Source organism: Ursus arctos, unplaced genomic scaffold (assembly GCF_023065955.2).
Source record: "Ursus arctos isolate Adak ecotype North America unplaced genomic scaffold, UrsArc2.0 scaffold_19, whole genome shotgun sequence".
Classification (NCBI taxonomy): Eukaryota; Metazoa; Chordata; class Mammalia; order Carnivora; family Ursidae; genus Ursus; species Ursus arctos.
In genome coordinates this window covers 34,083,787-34,103,982 of record NW_026622863.1, presented here as the reverse complement: position 1 = coordinate 34,103,982, position 20,196 = coordinate 34,083,787, and the positions used below count along the sequence as shown (strand labels likewise).

Genomic DNA, 20,196 nt, shown 5'->3' with positions numbered 1-20,196 from the left:
TCTTCTTTGGAGCTACTGTGCATAATGCAGATGTGAACATTTCACACGTGTCGTCTTGAAGGTGATCTGTAGCAAGAGCAGCTAACATTGCCCAGCAGGTATCTGTAGGGGTCACAGACCTCACCTCATCTCGTCAGTTCAGGACTCCTCTGTGCAGAGTCGGCATTCAAATCCCCACTGCTCTGACTCCAGGGTCTGTTTCTTCCTTGCTATACTTCCTCTAAGTCTAAAGACTAGAAAGGGAAGTTATTCATTGCTTCACGCTCACTACTCTGCTCTAGGTAAGACATTAGTTATGACACCTCCTAGATGATCACAACACATTCTGCTTGAAAACCGCCAACCCTGAAAGTGTGACCTCCTGGAGAAATGATCTCGAGGAGCAGAAGGAAGCCCTCAAAGTGTGTCTGAGTAGTATGCAGAACCGTATCTCCCCTTTCCTCCCAGCAGAGACATAGCCAGCACCTCTCCATTCCTCAGACATACCACACTCCATCCTGACTCTACACTTTTGCCCTGTTATTTCTTCCACCAAAATGTCCCTTTCTTCTCTTCCTGGGCCACCTCCTACTCATTCGTCAGGGCTCGTGTCATAAGCCACTTCCTCAGGAGACACTTGAGAAGCTGTGCCCGAGGAAATCACTGGGATTGGAGGGAAACCCCACTCCTCAGCAACCTCAATATGGAGCAAGCTTAAAAAGGACAGCATTATAGGAGCCTGGTGTGTGGCAGATGCCACTGGTGTCCCACTGCCATCCCCTCACACCTACTGGAATTGGAAAAGAGAGGGAAAATCAGGGACACTGGAAAACATATGGACACACATAATGTGGAAACTCAGAGACAGAGGGTTAAAATCCACATCCAGAGTGAATATTCAGGAGTCTCATGGAGCCTCATCCATCATCCGTCATCCATTTTCCACTATCCACCATCCATCCAAGTACTACTGATTGAGCTGAGACACCCCCTACCCCTCCCCGCATTTATCAGGCACTCGGCTCAGCACCGTGTGCACTCAAAGACGGAGATGGAGGTCTAAAATAAGAAATTGGAGGCAAAAATAAGAGTAGATGTGGCCTTGAAGCTGGAAGCTGGAACAAACGGGCTGGGCACGTAGGGGAGATTTCTGGAGCAAACCGGCTGGCCCAGCACGGGTGCGGATGGACGTGAAACCTGCACATCATAGAGATGCCGAGACCTCCGGCCTTCCTAGAGAGACCCGGAAGTGGCCCTCCGAGGCCGGTTCGACTCCATGGGGGCGGAGCCGAGGCGGCGGCGGGCTCGCGAGGCCTGGGCGCCGGGCCTGTAGCTCTCCGGAGTCGCTGCCGTCTTCTGCCGCTGTGAGTGGGCCGGGGTCGGGAGAGCCGCCGCCTCGGCCCCGCGGGGTCCGGAGCCGGGCCGGCGGGAGCGCCGAGAGCGGCTGTGCGCGGCCCCGCCTGTCCCTGCGCGCGGTGGCCGGCCAGGCAGCAGGTGGGACTGGGCTCGGCAGTGAGTGACGCCCACACTCGTGGCGGGAACTGCCCCCTTTTCCAGCTCTCTGTCGGCTCCCAAGGAGCCAGGAGCGCCGTGCCTTTTTCTAGAATGTCGCGGAGGCCTCAGACACTGACCGGTGGGGGTGGGGGGGGGGTGTTTTTTCTTTTCTGGTTTTTTGTAAGACCAGACCCCAAGCTCATTTTCATCAGGCATCTGTATCTAGCTAGACTTGATGATTTGTTTTCATCTTAGTTCTTGGAAATATTACCTTCCCTTACGACAAACGATTCTGGTTTCCCAGTTAAAGTGGGAATGTGAGGTTCGCACTTAAAATGAATGTATTTCTTGTTAAAAGGTAAATAGATTTAAACAAAACATAAATGGTAAGTAATAGTAGCAGAGGTACCAGGTTGACAGACTGTAAAGGTGGTTAAGTAAACACTGCATAGTCCCAACCCCACGCCGGGCGGGGGGGGGGGGGGCGGTACTCGCATGATTAAGAGCCCAGCCTTGGCAGGGCAGGCAAGGGAGTGCGCCTGGGTGGCGCAGTCCATTTGGACTCTTGGTTTCAGCTCAGATCTTATCTCTTGGTCGTGAGATTGAGCCCCGCGTGGGCTCTGAGCTCACTACGGAGTCTACTTGAGTTTCTCCCTCTTCCTCTGCCCCTCCCCACTGAACGCCATCTCCCCCCCCACACACACCCCAATCTCTGAAATAAATAAATCTTTTTAAAAAAAGCCCAGACTGGGGAGTGGTGCACATCCAGCTTCAAGCCCTGGGTCTAGCTCAGCCGCTTTCAACGAGTTCTGGGCCTGGAGTTTAAGATTTTTTTTCTTCCAGTTAATTGAGGTAATTGACATAACACTGTAGTTTTAAGGTGTACAATGTGATGATTTGTTATACTGTGAAATGATAACTACAGTAAGGTTTGTTAACATCTCAGGCATCTCACATAATTAGTTTTTTGTGTGTGCTGAGAGCTCTAAAGATCTTGTCTTGGCAAATTTGTAGTAGGGTATTGTTGACTGTAGTCACATATACTGCTGTGTATTAGAGCCCCAGAACTCATTCTTATTACTGGAAATGTGTACCCTTTACCCCTGCCCCTGGTAACCACGATGCTACCCCGTGGGGTATATTGACTTTCCACTTAGTGCTATGCCTTCAGCTAATTTTCTTCCCAAATGTGTTTGGCCTTTTAGGTTGTATACCTCACATCCCTTTTACCTGCATCAGGGTTCCTCCCCTTATCATCTTTACTGACTTCATCTTTATTGCTTTGACTGCTTTATATTAAGCAAAAATAATTTTCATATCACGTGTGGAATTTGAACAGCACTATTTCTAAACCATCTCGCCTCAATGTAGTTTCCTGATCTCAATACAGTAAGAACACAGTTACTTTTGCCTCTAGGTAGTACTTGGGTAGTAATTTAAAACCTACCACCACAGAGTTAAACCACTTGGAGCTGTTTTTATCTTCCTTGAAGCAAACATAGTAAAATTTTATTTTTATGAAAGCAGCCTTCAGTTCTCCTATCTGTTCTGGCCTCCAGTGGCACCTAGATGTGTTTATTGCATTATAACACCAGAGGGTTCGTAGCGTCATCTTCTCGAACTCATGGGATGAAGGAACTGTGTGGCTAATCTAGGGTTCTTATTACTGATCCTTAGCATTTAATTAGGTCTTTGTAAATCTAAAGTACCCATAGTCATTTTTATGAGTTTTCTCATAACTTCCCTGTGAGATATCAACTTTATTACCCTCACTTTTATCTTAGTATTATCAAGAGGTCAGGTGGATTTAAATTTCATTTTTTCCTGTTTGTAATTAAGATTCCTTTTTCTGGATCATGTACTTAACTTTAACCCGTATCCACTAGAATGACTGCTCAGGTCAGATGTGACCCTTCACCCTCCACCCAGAAGAAAGCAGTTACTAAGCTGGGTTTTGAAAGAGACTTAAAGCAATTGTGATTATCAGCGTGGGTCTCAGTGCCCAGCCCCAGAAGGAATCAGATGGTAACTAATTAATAAAAGAGAAGCCATGAAGTGTGTAAAGATCAGGCAGCTGGTTGAAGAAAAACTGTGTCTACTCTTCTCCCTTCTGGCTTAGTGTTCTTGGGGGTTTCTTGCAGTTTTCTGAGAACTGTGTCTACTGCATTTTTTTCCTATGCTTATTGATGTAGGGAGCCAGGAAGGGAGGAGGTGGCTCCTGGCGGTAATGCTCATGGCTGGTAACCTGTGAAGGTTTTATGCACCTGGTGGACAGGCTTCTTTTCCTTGCTGTTTGTCTTGCTAAATCATTACTTTTTCCTTACTTATTGCCACCTTTCTCATCTGACCCTCCTGTTGAGGTCAGTTATATAAATTCTTGCTTCAGATCATTGTGGAATTAGCTGGAAGGTAATGAGTAGCATGAATAGGCCTGGCAGGTACTCTGAAGCATTAATAATTTGAATTTGTACATGCCCAGCATGACTAATGTGCATGTGGGCCATGGCTGACCTGTGGTCCTCTGACTGCACTGGAATGTGCAATTTTAAAAACAAAGAATAATTAGAGAGTTGGAGGAATTTCTTCTGGAATTTTCTTTATTTTTTTAATCTGGTTTTCAATTTTCTTTTTTTTTTTTTTTTTTTTTATTATGTTACGTTAGTCACATACATACAGTACGTCATTAGTTTTTGATGTAGTGTTCCATGATGGAATTTTCTTAATTGGGCTCTGAGGCCTGGTCCATTTTCTGAATCCCTATTGTGGAATTCTTGTGGAGATACTAAGAATATCTTAAACTTTGTTATCTGGCATTCTCTTAATCAAAATAGAACGTCTGTTAACCAAATGGAACATTTCTAAAACCTGTGTGAGCTGTTTCAGTGAATGACCACACACCCTTCAGACTTCACCTGGACGCTGACCACAGGGGTCTCAGTTGTTGGCCAGCTCCTGTCCTGTTTTCAGCTCAGCACACTGGCATTTCTTCCTCACAGCTAAGCCTCTAGCCCAGTCCCATCACCCTTAACTGAGACTCTTGGCTGTTGCCAGTCTCTCCCTCCTCCAGGGAAGGCTTGACCTTTGGCAAGGACCAAAGGGAGCATGCCTGTTCAGTAAACCTACAAAGGCTTTCAGCTATCTACAGAATAGAATCTACACTCCCCACCAGGAACTCAGAGGTGTCTCAAAGCTGACCCCAGGCCATCTTTCCCACCTTAATCACCAGCTACTCGGTGATTCGGCTTCAGTTTCCGTACCAGCCACAGTGGAGTCACCATATTAATTGCCCAACACAGCCTTCCTGTTACTGTTCCATTCATTAATGATGCTCCCTCAGCCTGTGGTAACCCTCTGCCTCATCTCAGCTCGCTTAAAGCTTCCTGTTGTCCTGATTCAGCTCTGTGCCCACTCCTCAGTGAAGTCTTCTCTGTTACGCCCTTCAGAATCAATCTCTCTCGACACCCACCTCGGTGCTCCGACAGCACCTTGCTTACACCAATGTAGAACAATAATCTTGTTTTCTCCTTTTTGGCTTGTAGTTTAGATATTTGCAAAAGGCTCTCTCCATCATAAGTTCCAGAAAACAGGAAGTCTCATTTAGCTTTGTGTTTTCATTCCATAATCCAGAATTTCTTAGAAGATGAGTTAAAGGAAAATAGCAGTGTTTGTTGACAAACATAAGGATGACTCTTTTTTTTTTTATTTTAATGTTTTTTTATTACATTACGTTAGTCACCATACAGTACATCCCTGGTTTCCGATGTGAAGTTCGATGATTCATTAGTTGCGTATAACACCCAGTGCTCCATGCAATACATATTGCAAGGATGACTCTTATACCCTGCAGGGCCCTGCGTCGTTTGTGCCCGTTGTAATTTTACTGAACTGGATGTAATTCACAGTGTTCAAGATTGTCCATAATTTGAACAAGTATTTGTTGAGCACCTGCCCTGTTCTGGGTTCTGGTACAGACGTGCCAGTGGAAAAGGCAGAAGGTCTCAGTTCTCATGGAACTTACGTTCTGCTGGAAGAAGAGCAATCGTTTAAAAAAGTAGATAGATAGGGGCGCCTGGGTGGCACAGCGGTTGGGCGTCTGCCTTCGGCTCAGGGCATGATCCCAGCGTTCTGGGATCGAGCCCCACATCAGGCTCCTCTTCTGCTGTGAGCCTGCTTCTTCCTCTCCCACTCCCCCTGCTTGTGTTCCCTCTCTCGCTGGCTGTCTCTGTCTCTGTTGAATAAATAAATAAAATCTTAAAAAAAAAAATGTAGATAGATAATTTTAGGTAGTGAAATGTACCATGAAGAAACAAAGCAGTATGTAAGGTAAGGGGAGCTCTTTTAGGGGGATCAGAGAAGCGTCTCTGATTGAGCAAGTGACCTGCAAGCAGACCTAGATATTGAAGGGAAGAAGTCCAGGTGGCAGTATCAGTGACTCACGTCCACTGTGTTTGGAAACAGCGTCTATAAGCCGCCACAGCAACTGATGGCTGCATGATGGGCGGGTTAGCTTTCTGGGCCACCTGATGGCCTCAGTACGCTCATCCAGAAGAACTTGTCAGGCTTCTTGCAACCCTGTGCTTTTGAGAGGTGTAATCAGGGTATGTGGAAATGTAATAGAACAATCCATCGCCGGACTTTAGGCTTGAAGAAAAGGAAGTTGGAGAAATGGCATCATGGAGTGGCCGTCATGTCGGCCCTTTCTTCACAAGCCTGTGAGCTTATTATCAGCGCCCCCTTTTTGCTGCAGCAGTAGGCTCGGGGGGGGGGGGTCACTAACAGTGTTACATACTTCTTTCTTGTAGGTCCAGTGATCTTTTGACTGCCACACATGGACTTCCAAAAATCTCCAAAGGAAACTGTCCTCATTACAGGAGGAGGTGGCTACTTTGGTTTCCGGTCAGTGCATCAGTCACACATGTCCGTGGAATTATTTTACTGGTAGTTGCTGGAAAAAATGGAGCTTTCAATTCTGACATGAATATAGTGTCAGCTTCTACTTGTTGGAATAGTGTTAAACCAGAAATGAGCTAGGTTGCCACTGCTCAGAGGCTGAAATTCAGAACTACAGATGTATTCTACTTTAAGAAAAATTCTTTGTAAAGATATTAAATGAGGGAGATAACTGATATCACCAAAAACATTTAAAAATAATAGTTATTCTTTTGCAGCTCTGTTATCATTCATAAATATTCCAAAGAATGGGTGGTGGTTTCTCAAATGGGGGGAAAATGGAACATGTGGCTGTCACCCTATGAGAAGACACAGCCTCTCGGTGTAATTTGAGTAGATGTGTGGACCCTCAGTTTTGAATATTTGTATACTCACCTATGTAAGTAAGAGTTGCTTCACTCAGCCTCTAAAGTGAGGGACTCAGGATAAGCCCAGAAGACTTGGATCTGCCCCACATCGATTGGTAAATTATTTTATGTACTTTTCCTTAGGCATAGCTTACTAGCGATTTGATCTAACTGACTTGTTGTCATTTCAGCCTAGGCTGTGCTCTGAACCAGAGAGGATTCCATGTGATTCTGTTTGACATCAGCAGCCCTGCTCATGCCATTCCAGAAGGAATCAAGTTTATCCATGGAGACATTCGCCACCTCTCCGATGTGGAGAAAGCCTTCCAGGATGTGGATGTCACGTGTGTGTACCATATTGCCTCTTATGGCATGTCAGGGCGGGAGCAGCTGAATCGGAGCCTGATTGAAGAAGTCAATGTGGGGGGCACAGACAACATCCTCCAGGTCTGCAGGAGGAGAGGGGTGCCAAGATTCGTTTACACCAGCACTTTCAATGTTATCTTTGGAGGTCAAGTTATCAGAAATGGAGATGAATCTCTGCCTTACCTACCTCTTCACCTCCATCCCGATCACTACTCTCGGACCAAATCTATTGCAGAGAAGAAGGTGCTGGAGGCCGATGGTACCAGCCTGGTAAGACGTGACGGTGTCTTAAGAACCTGTGCTCTGCGGCCAGCCGGCATCTACGGGCCTGGAGAACAGAGACACCTTCCCAGGATAGTGAGCTACATCGAGAGGGGCCTGTTCAAGTTTGTGTATGGGGATCCTAGGAGCCTGGTTGAATTCGTCCATGTGGATAACTTGGTACAGGCTCACATTCTGGCTTCAGAGGCTCTGAAAGCTGACAAGGGCCACATTGCCTCTGGACAGCCCTACTTCGTTTCAGATGGCAGACCCGTGAACAACTTTGAGTTCTTCCGGCCCTTGGTTGAGGGCCTTGGCTACACGTTCCCATCTACCCGCTTGCCACTGACCCTCATCTACTGCTTTGCGTTCCTAACAGAAACGGTCCACTTCGTTTTGGGTCGGTTCTACAACTTCCAGCCCTTCCTCACCCGCACAGAAGTTTACAAAACTGGCGTCACACATTACTTTAGCCTAGAGAAGGCCAAGAAGGAGCTCGGTTATGAAGCTCAGCCATTTGACCTCCAGGAAGTAGTAGAATGGTTTAAAGCCCGTGGTCACGGCAGGAGTCCTGGGAATCGTGACTCTGAATGTCTTGTTTGGGACTGGCTGGTGGTCTTACTCTTGGCTTTAGCAGTTCTCACATGGCTGCCTGCTTCTGTGGTTCTTTCGCTATGAGGGAACTCGAAATAAGGAGCTGATCACACTTGCTGAGACAGTTTTCAAGAAATACGGGTTTAAATATCTATCTAGATCTAAATATTTCTGTATCTATGTAGATATCTAGATAGATAGAAATAGATATCTGGTAGCAAATTTTGGCTCTTCAAATTGCTGCGTAAGAATATTCTTGGATTAAGTCTTCATCTCTTACCTTCTTGCACTAATCCTGCTGGGAGAAAAAAAGAAGCAAAGACAAGTTTGCAGTGTAGTTTCTTGTTTCCCTCTCCTTTACATGGGTACAGTAGATGTCCTATTGGAGCCATGGAGGCAGACTGAGAAAATTTGAAAGGTCTTGAATTTCTCTGAGCCAAAATGTACTTATTTCTGTTCCCTGCCCTCTGCATCCACTGAAAATGGACTAGAATGTGCACTGATACGGGAATGGCAAAACACTAACAGGCTTGAAAATGTGTGAGAAACACCAAATTGGGTCAGATCCCTGTAGACCAACCCTCTGAGGAGATGGTGGCTGTTGAGAGGCAGTAACTCTTCATTCCTGTAGGATTTAGGAATTAGTTTTTGCCCTTTATGATACAAGGGCGGTGCACCTGTGTGACCACATAGTCATGTTTGATTTTGAAACAAACAGAATTTTGTCTTACCTCATAGGATTCTTTTGAGGATTAAATCAGACAAGACATCTAAAGTTCCACTCAACACACACAAGCCATTGTTTTTTTTAATGTCGTTGCTCTTTATTCCTTAGGAGGGTTTTCTTCCTCAGGGAATTCTGTTCAGAGGGTGCTGTTGCCACTAACCTTTCTGGAATGTCTTTGTGGTAAGCCCTCAGAGTCTGCAACAAGCGGTTCTGAATATACTCAGTGTTAAGTTTTGGTCTCTGAGTGTAGATTGAAGTTTAGGAACAGCTACAGATCTGATTAAGGAAGATGATTGAGCTAATGATGCCACTTGTAATTTAAAAATGAAACATAGCTCTCAGCTAATAAACTGGTTTTCTTTCGGGAAGAAGTTGGGTTTTTGGAAGGCAACTTCCAGTGAAGAATGTTCTGAACAATGGTGTTTTTGTCTGCCCCCCCCCACCCCGAGGACTGCCGTGGAAGACATTCAGGTGCACTGTCGCACAGGAACCAAAGTGAAAAGACAGACTCCGTGCCCATTCCATGATTCCAACTTCAGAAAAGACATTATTAAAGCAGAAGGCAGGTAGATTGCTGCCGAAGGTTACATTAGAGTCGTGTTGAGATGATCTGAAGAAAGAGGAAGCTAGGTGAATAGCCCCTGGTAAATGCTGCCTGGATGTTTTGGAAAAAGTGCTCAACTTCGTCCCAGAAGACCTGCAACCATGAATGAAGATACCGTGTGTGGCCTTAATCCAGTAACGGAAACCTCTTCATTTCCTCATTTCAGAAATAGGAATGACTTGTATTTGCCTTTTCTAGAAACCCACCACTCACCTCACAGGGTTTGTTGTAAGCATAAAATAAGATGTCCTGAAAGTACTTTTAATATATAAATTACAACATAAATATGACGTGGTGGTAGTGTTCATTTTTGGTAAACTGTTTTTGGAGTCTTTTTCTAAAGTGTTTTTGGTGGGGGGGTGGGTCAGAGGGAGAGGGGCGAGAGACAATCCCAAGCAGGCTCCACACCCAGCGCGGAGCCTGATGTGGGGCTCGATCTCACGACTCTGAGATTATGACCTTAGCCGAAATCAAGAGTTAGATGCTTAACCGACTGAGCCACCCAGGTGCCCCTATCTTAAGAAGCTTTTGCTTTAGTGTGGCGTTAACTTGTGTGAGCACCCGTGACATCCCCAATAGCATGGGTGCTACAGGGCCAGTTCCCCTGTCCTCTATTGACTGACAGCCCGCTAATGGCATGGCGTGTCCACACGAGGTCACTGATGGAGTGGGTAAGTTCAGTAAAACATATATCCACTGTCATTGAGAGGTATCTCAGACTTTCAAAACATGTTTTAATGACGTCCTTTAAAAGAATGATAGATACTTCTTTGTTTTCTTACACCAAGTATACTGAGTATAGTGGGGGTTTTGTTTTCCACAATCAAGATATCCACATGAAATTCAGGATGGATATATGGGGTCTATTGTTATCCAGGTGTGAGGCATTTGGCTGTGCCACAACGTGTGACACTTGTCCACTGTCTCCTTGAAACATATAGTTCATTCACTGGACATGAACTCACTCTTGGTCTTTCTCCTTGTATTAATTATCTATTGTATTACCTCAAGACTTACTACAAATTACCCTGAGGCATATCATCTTAACAAATCACTCCAAGACATATGATCTTAAAACAACAAACATAACCTCCCGGTTTTTATGCGTCAGGCATTCAGGTGCAGCTGAACTAGGTTGGTCTTGCATAGGGTCCCTCATGAGGTCATCTCATGATAGCTGTCACTGCAGTCATCTAGAAGCCTGACTGAAGCCTGAGGATCCACCTCTAGGCTGGCTTATCCACATGACTGTTGGCAGGAGGCTCAGTGCCTCACCATGTAGGCATCTCCATTGACTGGACTGCTTGAATGTCTTCATGACATGGTAGCTGGTTTCCCCCAGAGCAGGAGATCCAAGAGTGTGGTGGAAGGTATAATGTTTTTCATGACTTATCCATAAAGATCACACACTGTAATTCCACAGTATACTGTTTACACAGGTCAGTCCTATTCAGTGTGGGAAGGAAGTACCCAAAGGTGTGAATACCAGAAGGTGGGGAATGTTGGGGGCCATCTTGGAGGCTGGGTTCTTGGTTCCATCCTCTGAGTCATATTTCCTTTTCCTTAAAAGGTAGCCCAAATTTACAGCTACATCGTTCTCTCAGCCTGCTACCACCCAGTAGAATCTGGGAGGTCCAAAGACCTCTTTACATTTTGTAGTGTGTCTCTTTTCAGTCCAAGCTGGTAGTGTCACAGCAAATATAATTATTTTGAACACTATGTGTCTCCTGGGAGTCTTATTCCAGTTGACTCCATTAGGCAAAAGCCACACCCACAAATTTCTTTGAGGTAAGTCCTTCTCTGCCTTGGGCTTCTGCTCAGGCTGCTGAGGGACAATACCCTTAAGACGCTTAAACAAACTTTATTATTTGAACATTTTTAGGCACCACCTTAACATCTCTCTGAAGTCTTAAAAGGTTTTATAGCCACAACCTTGGTCGTGCACTGTCATTTCCACAATACCATATTGGCTGCACAGGTTAGCCCTGTTCCCTGTGGGAGGAGACTACCCAGGACACAAAGACCAGGGGGTAGGAAATCCCTGGCAGCCATGTTGGAGCCTGCTACCACACTCTTAAATCTCATCAGTTTCCTTGTCCTCTCCTCCACTCCAGTTGTAAGTGGTAGATTGCTTCAGTGCTCAGTACTAGACCTTTTCTAAAACCATAGTTTCTCCAAGCCACTGATCTCGTCCAAGCCCCTGGCTTTCATTTCCATCTCTATCCCAAAAGCATACTACTAAACAAAGTTCCAGCCCAGACCATTCTGAGCTCCAGACCCATCTATCCAAGTCCTTCGGCATCTCCACCTGGGTATGTCTCATGCATCTCTTCATCAGCATACCACACCATCCCTCCAAATTCCTACAGGGTTTCTTTCTTTAGTAAATGTCACCAGTACGCATTGAATTTCTTATGCCAGAAATCTGGGATAATCTTCGATCCCTGCTTCCCCTTGACACACCTAACCCCCCTTGAAGCCCACTGACTTTAACTTCTGCTCATGCCTCAACGTTGTCCAGTGAACAGGTGTTACCTTTCTCCCCTAGTCTCCGATAATATCCTCCGTTCTCTCCCACCCACATCCCCTCCCGTCTTCCTTCAATCCATTCTCCACAGGCCAAGCAAAGTGATCCTCTATGTAAATATATATCACTTCCCTGCTCAAAACTGTCTTCAGGTATAGGCTGAAAATCCTTAGTGTGAGCCCCCGGGAGGCCTTGCCTGCTCTGGTCCTGCTAACTGCTTCAAGATCACCTCCACGCATACTCCCTTCTAACTGCACCAGCTTCTTGCAGGTTCTGGCTTCCCAGCTTCTCACTCCCCTCCCCATTGGACGCCTAATGTTTAATTCACATCTCAGCCTCAGCTCTCTTCTTCCAGAGGCCTTCCGTGATCCCAACAGCGTAGGTGTGGGCCTCCTGCTACAAACTCTCATAGCACCTACTTCTCTTTTACAGCCTTTACCACAACTGTAATAGTTGGTGCAAATATTCGTCTAATGGCTGTAAGCTCCTGTATCCCTAACGCCTCGCACAAGACAGGAGTTCAGTAAGTATTTGTTAATGAACGTTATTTGTTCTTCTGAGGGTGAACATTCCTTTCTGGTGCATACATTAGTGTTTGTAATCTGTTAACTGGGAAAAATAGCTACCATAGTAGCATCGTGTGTTGACTAAATCAAGCCTAGCTGGGGTCTAGCAAATAAGTGAGGTCATGCTCCATGTGGTGTGGTGGAGCTGAGATACGCTGCAAGAAGCGCAGGGAAGGGCGAGGGAGGTGGGCAGAGTGGAAAGTTATTTGAGTTCTCTCCACATCGCAGCTGAAAACAGACCACTTTAAAGAAGTCAAGTCTGTTTTCTGAAAGGTAATGCGCTTCCTTTCTCAGGTCAGGAGACGCCACAGTTAAGGAATCCCATTAGTTCTATGGTTCCCAGCTGCCCTGACCCCTCCCTCAACGTTGGATTGAATCCCCAAACCTGCATAAAGCTGCGAAACCGTGTTTATGCTTGTGAACACCAGGGTGCTTCTAGACGCCTGGGCATGAACCAGCCGGCACTGGCACCCCAACCACTGCTTCCAAGAAATAGTTGGGTGGTCATTGCTAAGCGTGTGGGAGGATCATACCATGTGACAAAGGGCCTTGCAGTGGAAACCAAAGGTAACCCAAAACTGCCTACATCGGCAAAAAAGGAAGAGAAGACTTTTCAGTCCTGTGGAAATACTTGGTTCCCTTAGTGCTGTTCTAAACATGGGTGTCAGAGGGTTACCATGTTAAAACCGCAGTTTCCTGGGGGCCAAATGACTAATTCTGGCACCAAATGACCTAGGCTATAGTATTTCTTAAGGCTATAGAGTAGGCCTTAGGGGGGAAAAGATTGCTTGGTTTGGTTTTTTTTAAGATTTTATTTTTTTGACAGAGAGAGCACAAGCTGGGGCAGGGGTGGTGGCAGAGGGAGAAGCAGGTTCTGCTCCAAACCAGGACCCTGGGATCATGACCTGAGCCCCCCGGGCACCCCAGAGTTTTATTTTTCTAAATCACCTAACATGTTGATTATAAGAAAGCCAGTACTGTTTTGCTGTAGATTGTTTTACTGACAATTGTTGGGGCACCTCCTATCTCATATTCTTTTCCAAATTCCCTCGCCTTACAGACAGGGTGGAAGAACTAGCTGGCAGAGTACTACTTTCCGCTCTCACCCAGTTGGGCACCCTGGGGTTAATGGTCCCCATGTTAGCTGGTCTTGGCAGCTAACACCGGCAGTTCGTGTCTTACTAAAATTGTCCCTGTTTGCTAGCATCCTTTGCGTTGGAGAATAACACCCCACTCCCCTTTGCAGTGAGAGAAACCCATTCCCAGCTGGTTCCACGGTGCGGACCTCCTCGTGCAAGACCTGGCCAATCAGAAGGCGGCCCTCCTTCCGAGCGCAGTCATTGGTCAAGGTGGGCCAATCAGCATCATCTCTTGCACTTTTCTTCTGGAGCTGTTTGGAGAAGTTCTGCCTGCTGGGGTTCTTCATCCCAAGGTTAAGGCTTCAAGGCTGCGGGGGACTTCCCTACCCCGAAAGAGAGACTAAGCTCTGAAAACATTGTTTGGGCCCCTGGCTTCGGCTGGGAGTGATAGACCCCAGAGCCCAGAAGGGGCGAAAGAGAAGGTCCTTGAAGACCTCACCGAGTCTCTGCCACCCAGCGATACGCAAGGCTGACTTCATCCTGGATCATCTTGTCCTGTGAGTCTCACTGCATTTTCTTCTCTGCTTCAAGTTTCGTTTGTTCTTTGTTTTTGAGTTGGGTTTTTCTCCGTGAATTGCAAAACGTTTTGGCTAATAGTCTCCACAGTCTGCTTCTGGGCACAGCTGAACGCACTTTGTGGTGCCTAAGAGCACTCATTCTCCCCTCACCTGTGTGCCTTCTGCTTTGGGGGGTGGGGAGCCCGAGGGGAGCGTGCTTGAGGCCCCCAGAGAACCGAACATTCGCTGGCGTTCTTCTTCCAGGGTCGGACTAATGTCCTTTTATAGAATCCTGCGTGTCTGAGCTGATCGGCTTTCAGCAATCTAGTTCAAACTCTCATTCTTAAGAAAATTGTTTGACAAAATGATTGGTTCCCCCAGAATTTTGGTGTCCTGTGAGGGCAGGGGCCATGTCTGTTTTGTCAGCTTCTTTATCCAGAGAACGCCATACAGCCCCTTCACCTGCCCAGTAAATGCTTGTTGATTGGCTGAATGCATTTATCAGCCAGGTGACCTCATCTGGCTCTGCTGTTCCCCTTAGCCATTCCTTTAAACCTGTGGCTCCCAGCTCTCCCTGAAAATAACACTGTAGGCCCAAGTTAAAAACACAGATGCCACTATTGAGTACAGGATTGTTAACTGCAGCCACTCACTGTGGGGCATATTGGAGCTCTAGACTTATTTCAGGTGATCTCATCACAAAAGTATGGGAGGAGGTAATTAGCTTGACTCTAGTAATCCCTTCATTTTGTGTTTGTGTATGAAGTCCTTAGGTTGTACACCTTAAATATATACCATTTTTACTTTAAAAAAAGAAAATACAGAGGAGCGATGTGATGCAGAGTAGCAGAGAGAGAAGCTTTCGGATTAGTTGTTTTGCCAAAGCAACCAGTAAACCAGAAGGAAAATTGATCAGAAACCAACAATTTCACAACTCTGTGTTATGCCTACTTTACTACAATACAAATTCTATGCAGGCTTCAGACTCTTCCCCTGGTGGTTCCCGATTCAGAAGGTCTACGTGGGCTGGGAATGTGCACCCCAGGTGTTTCTTGTCTTCCAACAAAGAGATGAGAAATGCTGCCAGATACCAGCCACGTGCTCCCTTGCAAGATGCTAAGTGAAAGGTTCCTGAATTCTCCTTGCTCTTCCCTCCTAGTGCGTTGTGACATCAGCCTCCCCCTTTGTTGAATGAATGTGCTCAGCCCCCCCCCTTTGTTGAATGAATAAAGGAGGGGATGGGACTCACCAAAGGGCTTTATTTATTTTTATAATAATTTTTTATTATGTTAGTCACCATATAGTATATCCTTAGTTTCTGATGTAGTGTTCCATGATTCATTATTTGCGTATAACACCCAGCGCACCCTGCAATATGTGCCCTCCTTAATACCCATCACCAGACTATCCCAATCCCACACCCCCCCTCCCCTCTGAAGCCCTCAGTTTGTTTCCCAGAGTCCACAGTCTCTCATGGTTCATTCCCCCTTCTGTTTACCCCCCCTTCCTTCTTCCCTTCCTTCTCCTACTGATCTTCCTATTTCTTATGTCCCATAAATGAGTGAAACCATATGATAATTCTCTTTCTCTGCTTGACTTATTTCACTTAGCATTGTCTCCTCCAGTTCCGTCCATGTTGCTGCAAATGTGTAATCATTCTTTCTGATGGCTGAGTAATATTCCATTGTATATATGGACCACATCTTCTTAATCCAGTCATCTGTTGAAGGGTATCTCGGCTCCTTCCACAATTTTGCTATTGTGGACAATGCTGCTATGAACATTGGGGTGCAAATGACCCTTCTCTTCACTATGTCTGTATCTTTGGGGTAAACACCCAGTAGTGCAATTGCTGGATCATACGGTAGCTCAATTTTTAACTTTTTAAGGGACCTCCACACTGTTTTCCAAAGTGGCTGTACCAACTTGCATTCCCACCAACAGTGTAAGAGGGATCCCCTTTCTCCACATCCTCTCCAACATTTGTTGTTTCCTGCTTTGTCCATTTTTGCCATTCTAACTGGTGTAAGGTGGTATCTCAAGGTGGTTTTGATTTGAATTTCCCTGATGGCTAATGATTTTGAACATTTTTTCATGTGTCTGTTAGCCATTTGTATGTCATCATTGGAAAAGTGTCTGTTCATATCTTCTGCCCATTTTATGATTTATTTGTTTCTCGTGTATTGAGTTTGAGAAGTTCTTTGTAGATCTTGGATACCAGTCTTTTATCTGTAGTGTCATTTGCAAATATCTTCTCCCATTCTGTGTGCTGCCTCTTAGTTTTTTTACTGTTTCCTTGGCCGTGCAGAAGCTTTTTATCTTGATGAAGTCCCACAAGTTCATTTTTTCTTTTGTTTCTCTTGCCTTTGGAGATGTGTCATGAAAAAAGTTGCTGTGGCCGATGTCAAAAAGGTTGCAGCCTGTGTTCTCCTCTAGGATTTTGATGGATTCCTGTCTCACATCGAGGTCTTTCATCCATTTGGAGTTTATCTTTGTGTATGGTGTGAGAGAGTGGTCACATTTCATTCTTTTGCATATAGCTGCCCAATTTTCCCAGCACCATTATTGAAGAGACTGTCTTTCTTCCACTGGATGTTTTTTCCTGCTTTGTCAAAGATTAGTTGCCCAAAGAGCCGAGGGTCCATTTCTGGGTTCTCTATTCTGTTCCATTGGTCTGTGTGTCTGTTTTTGTGCCAGTACCACACTGTCTTTGTGATCACAGCTTTGTAGTATAGCTTGAAATCCAGCAACGTGATGCCCCCAGCTTTGTTTTTCCTTTTCAAGAATTCCTTGGCGATTCGGGGCCTTTCTGGTTCCACACAAATTTAAGGGCTGTTTGTTCCAGTTCTTTGAAAAATGTCATTGGTATTTTGATCGGGATGGCATTGAAAGTGTAGATTGCTCTGGGTAGCATAGACATTTTAACTGTTTATTCTTCCGATCCATGAGCATGGAATATTTTTCCATCTTTTTTGTGTCTTCGTCAATGTCTTTCAAGAGTGATTTGTAGTTTCTAGAATATAGATCCTTTACGTCTCTAGTTAATTCTGAGATAACGTATGATTTTTGGTGCTATTGTAAATGGAATGGATTCCCTAATTTCTCTTTTTCCAGTCTCATTGTTCGTGTATAGAAATGCAACTGATTTCTGAGCATTGATTTTGTATCCTGCCACATTACTGAATTGCTCTATAACTTCTAATAGTTTGGGGGTGTAGTCTTTTGGGTTTTCCATATAGAGGATCATGTCATTTGCGAAGAGAGTTTGACTTCTTTGCCGATTTGGATACCTTTTATCCCTTTTTGTTGTCTGATTGCTGTTGCAAGGACTTCTAGTACTATGTTGAATAATAATGGCAAGAGTGGGCATCCTTGTCGTGTTCCTGATCTTAAGGGAAAGGCTTTCAGCTTTTCCCCATTGAGAATGATTCGCGGTAGGCTTTTCATGGATGGCTTTTATGAAATTGAGGAATGTACCCTCTATCCCTACACTCTGAAGGGTTTTAATCAGGAAAGAATGCTATATTTTGTCAAATGCTTTTTCTGCATCAATTGAGAGGATCATATGGTTCTTGACTCTTTTCTTGTTGATATGATGTATCACACTGATCGATTTGCGAATGTTGAACCACCCTTGCATCCCAGGGATGAATCCCACTTGGTCTTGATGGATAATCCTTTTAATGTGCTGTTGGATCCTATTAGCTAGGATCTTGTTGAGAATTTTTGGCATCCAAATTCATCAGGGATATTGGTCTGTAATTCTCCTTTTTGATGGGGTCTTTACCTGGTTTGGGGGATCAAGGTAATACTGGCCTCATAGAATGAGTTTGGTAGTTCTCCTTCTGTTTCTATTTTTTGAAACAGCTTCAGGAGAATAGGTATTATTTCTTCTTTGGATGTTTGGCAGAATTCCCCAGGGAATCCGTCAGGCCCCCGGACTCTTGTTTTTGGGGAGGTTTTTGACCACTGCTTCAATCTCTTCATAATTAATCGGTCTGTTTAAATAATCAATTTCCTCCTGTTTCAGTCTTGGTAGTTTATAGGTTTCCAGGAAGGCCTCCATTTCTTCCAGGTTGTTTAATTTATTGGCATAAAGTTGTTGATAAAAGTTTCTAATGATCCCTCCTATTTCATTGGTGTTGGTCGTGATCTCTCCCCTTTCAGTCATAATTTTATTAATTTGGGTCCTTTCTCTATTCTTTTGAATAAGTCTGGCCAGTGGCTTATCGATCTTATTTATTCTTTCAAAGAACCAGCTTCTAGTTCTGTTGATCTGCTCTAGTGTGCTCCTGGTTTCTAATTGATTGATCTCTCCTCTAATCTTGATCAGCTGCCTTCTCGTGCATGGGTTAGGCCCGTTCTGTTCCAGCTCCAGCTTCTTGAGGTGAGAATATAAAAACTGCGTTTTAGATTTTTCTGTTCTTTTGAGTGAGGCTTGGATGGCTATGTATTTTCCCCTTAGGGACTGCCTTTGCAGTGTCCCATAGGTTTTCGACTGATGTGTTTTCATTCTCGTTGGTCTCCATAAATTGTTTAAATTGATTTTTAATTTCCTGGTTTACCCAATCATTCTTGAGCAGGTTGGTTCTTAGTTTCCAAGTGTTGGAGTTTCTTCCAAATTTTTCCAATTTCAAAGCATTGTGGTCTGAGAATATGCAGGGAATAATCTCAGTCTTTTGGTATTGGTTGAGACCTGTTTTGTGACCCAGTATATGGTCTATTCTGGAGAAAGTTCCATGTGCATTCGAAAAGAAAGAGTATTCTGTCGTTCTGGGCTGTAGTGCTCTTACATATCTATGAGGTCCATCTGCTCCAGTATGTCATTCAAAGCTCTTGTTTCTTTGTTGATTTTCTGCTTAGGTGATCTGTCTATTGCTGATTGTGGAGTGTTGAGGTCCTCTATTATTAATGTATTATTATCTATATGTCTCTTTATTGTGGTTAAGAGTTGGCTTGTATATCTAGCCATTCCCCTTTTGGGGGCATAGATATTTATAATTGTCATATCCACTTATTGGCTACATCTTTAAGAATAATATAGTGTCCTTCTGTATCTGTAACTACAGTCTTTAGTTTAAAATCTAATCTTTCTGATATGAGAATTGCTACCCCAACTTTCTTTTGAGGTCCTTTGGCATGAAAAATTGTTTTCCATCCCTTCACTTTCAGTCTGGGTGTATCTTTAGGTTCAGAATGAGTCTCTTGTAGACAGCAAATGGATAGGTCATGTCTTTTTATCCAATCTGCAACTCTGTGGCGTTTATGGGAGCGTTTAGGCCATTCACATTGAGAGATATGATTTTAATGATGTCATGTTTCCTGTGAAGTCTTTGTTTCTATAGATTGTGACTTTCTGTTTTGTATCACTCTTGGGGCCTTTTTACTTTTATAGAACCCCCTTAATATCTAATGTAGGGCTGGTTTGGTGGTTATGCATTTGATCAGTTTCTGCCAATCCTGGAAGGTCCTTATCTCTCCATCAATTCTGAATGACAGCCTTGCTGGATAAAGGATCCTTGGCTGCATTTTCTTCTCAGATAGAGCTTTGAAAATACCCTGCCAACCCTTCCTACTCTGCCAGGTCTCTATAGACAGGTCTGACGTTATTCTGATACTTTTACCTCTGTATGTAAGGATTTTCTTCCCCCTGGCCGCTTTCAATACTGTATCCTTGGATCTAATATTTGCGAATTGCACTATGACATGACATGGTATAGGTCTGCTCTCATTGACTTTGGGAGGGGTCCTCTCTGCCTCTTGGACACGAATGCTTATTTCCTTTGCTAGATTAGGGAAGTTCTCAGCTACAATTTGTTCAAGTATCTCTTCTAGACCTCTGTTTTTCTCCACCCCCTCGGGGATACCGATGATTCTGACATTGGAACATTTCATTGAGTCAGTAATCTCCCGTAATCTACATTCTTGAGATTGGATTTTTTTGAGCCAAGTTTCTAACTTTCTCTTCTACCATCCCATCCTCCAACTCACTAATTCATTCTTCTGCCTCATTTACCCTGGCCATCAGAGCATCTAGTTTAGACTGCAATTGATTCATAGCATTTTTAATTTCTGCCGGATTCGCTCTCATTTCTGCCCTCACAGATTCTATATTCTTGTTAATATTTTCATTAATATTTTTTTC

At 44.5% G+C, this 20,196-nt stretch overlaps 1 protein-coding gene and 1 long non-coding RNA gene across 3 annotated transcripts in view; both read left to right on the top strand.

The window, feature by feature from the left end:
• Nucleotides 1–1,230: 1,230 nt before the first annotated feature.
• SDR42E1 (short chain dehydrogenase/reductase family 42E, member 1) lies at nucleotides 1,231–9,607 on the top strand. Of its 2 annotated transcripts, none has more exons than XM_026495310.4 (3): nucleotides 1,231–1,343; nucleotides 6,276–6,369; nucleotides 6,962–9,607. In XM_026495310.4, exons 2-3 carry the CDS (start codon nucleotides 6,302–6,304, stop codon nucleotides 8,073–8,075), a joined length of 1,182 nt encoding a protein of 393 aa, XP_026351095.2. In that variant the 5' UTR covers nucleotides 1,231–1,343; nucleotides 6,276–6,301; the 3' UTR covers nucleotides 8,076–9,607. The 2 variants fall into 2 exon arrangements, with proteins under 2 accessions (XP_026351095.2, XP_026351094.2); XM_026495309.4 differs by lacking the exon at nucleotides 1,231–1,343 and adding an exon at nucleotides 1,353–1,473.
• A 100-nt stretch (nucleotides 9,608–9,707) lies between these two features.
• Nucleotides 9,708–20,196, top strand: part of LOC123000783 (uncharacterized) — a 56,004-nt gene continuing 45,515 nt past the window's right edge. Inside the window, exons 1-2 of the long non-coding RNA XR_006409046.3 lie at nucleotides 9,708–12,372; nucleotides 13,662–14,051. This is a non-coding gene — a long non-coding RNA (uncharacterized LOC123000783). The remainder of the gene's footprint in view (nucleotides 12,373–13,661; nucleotides 14,052–20,196) is intronic.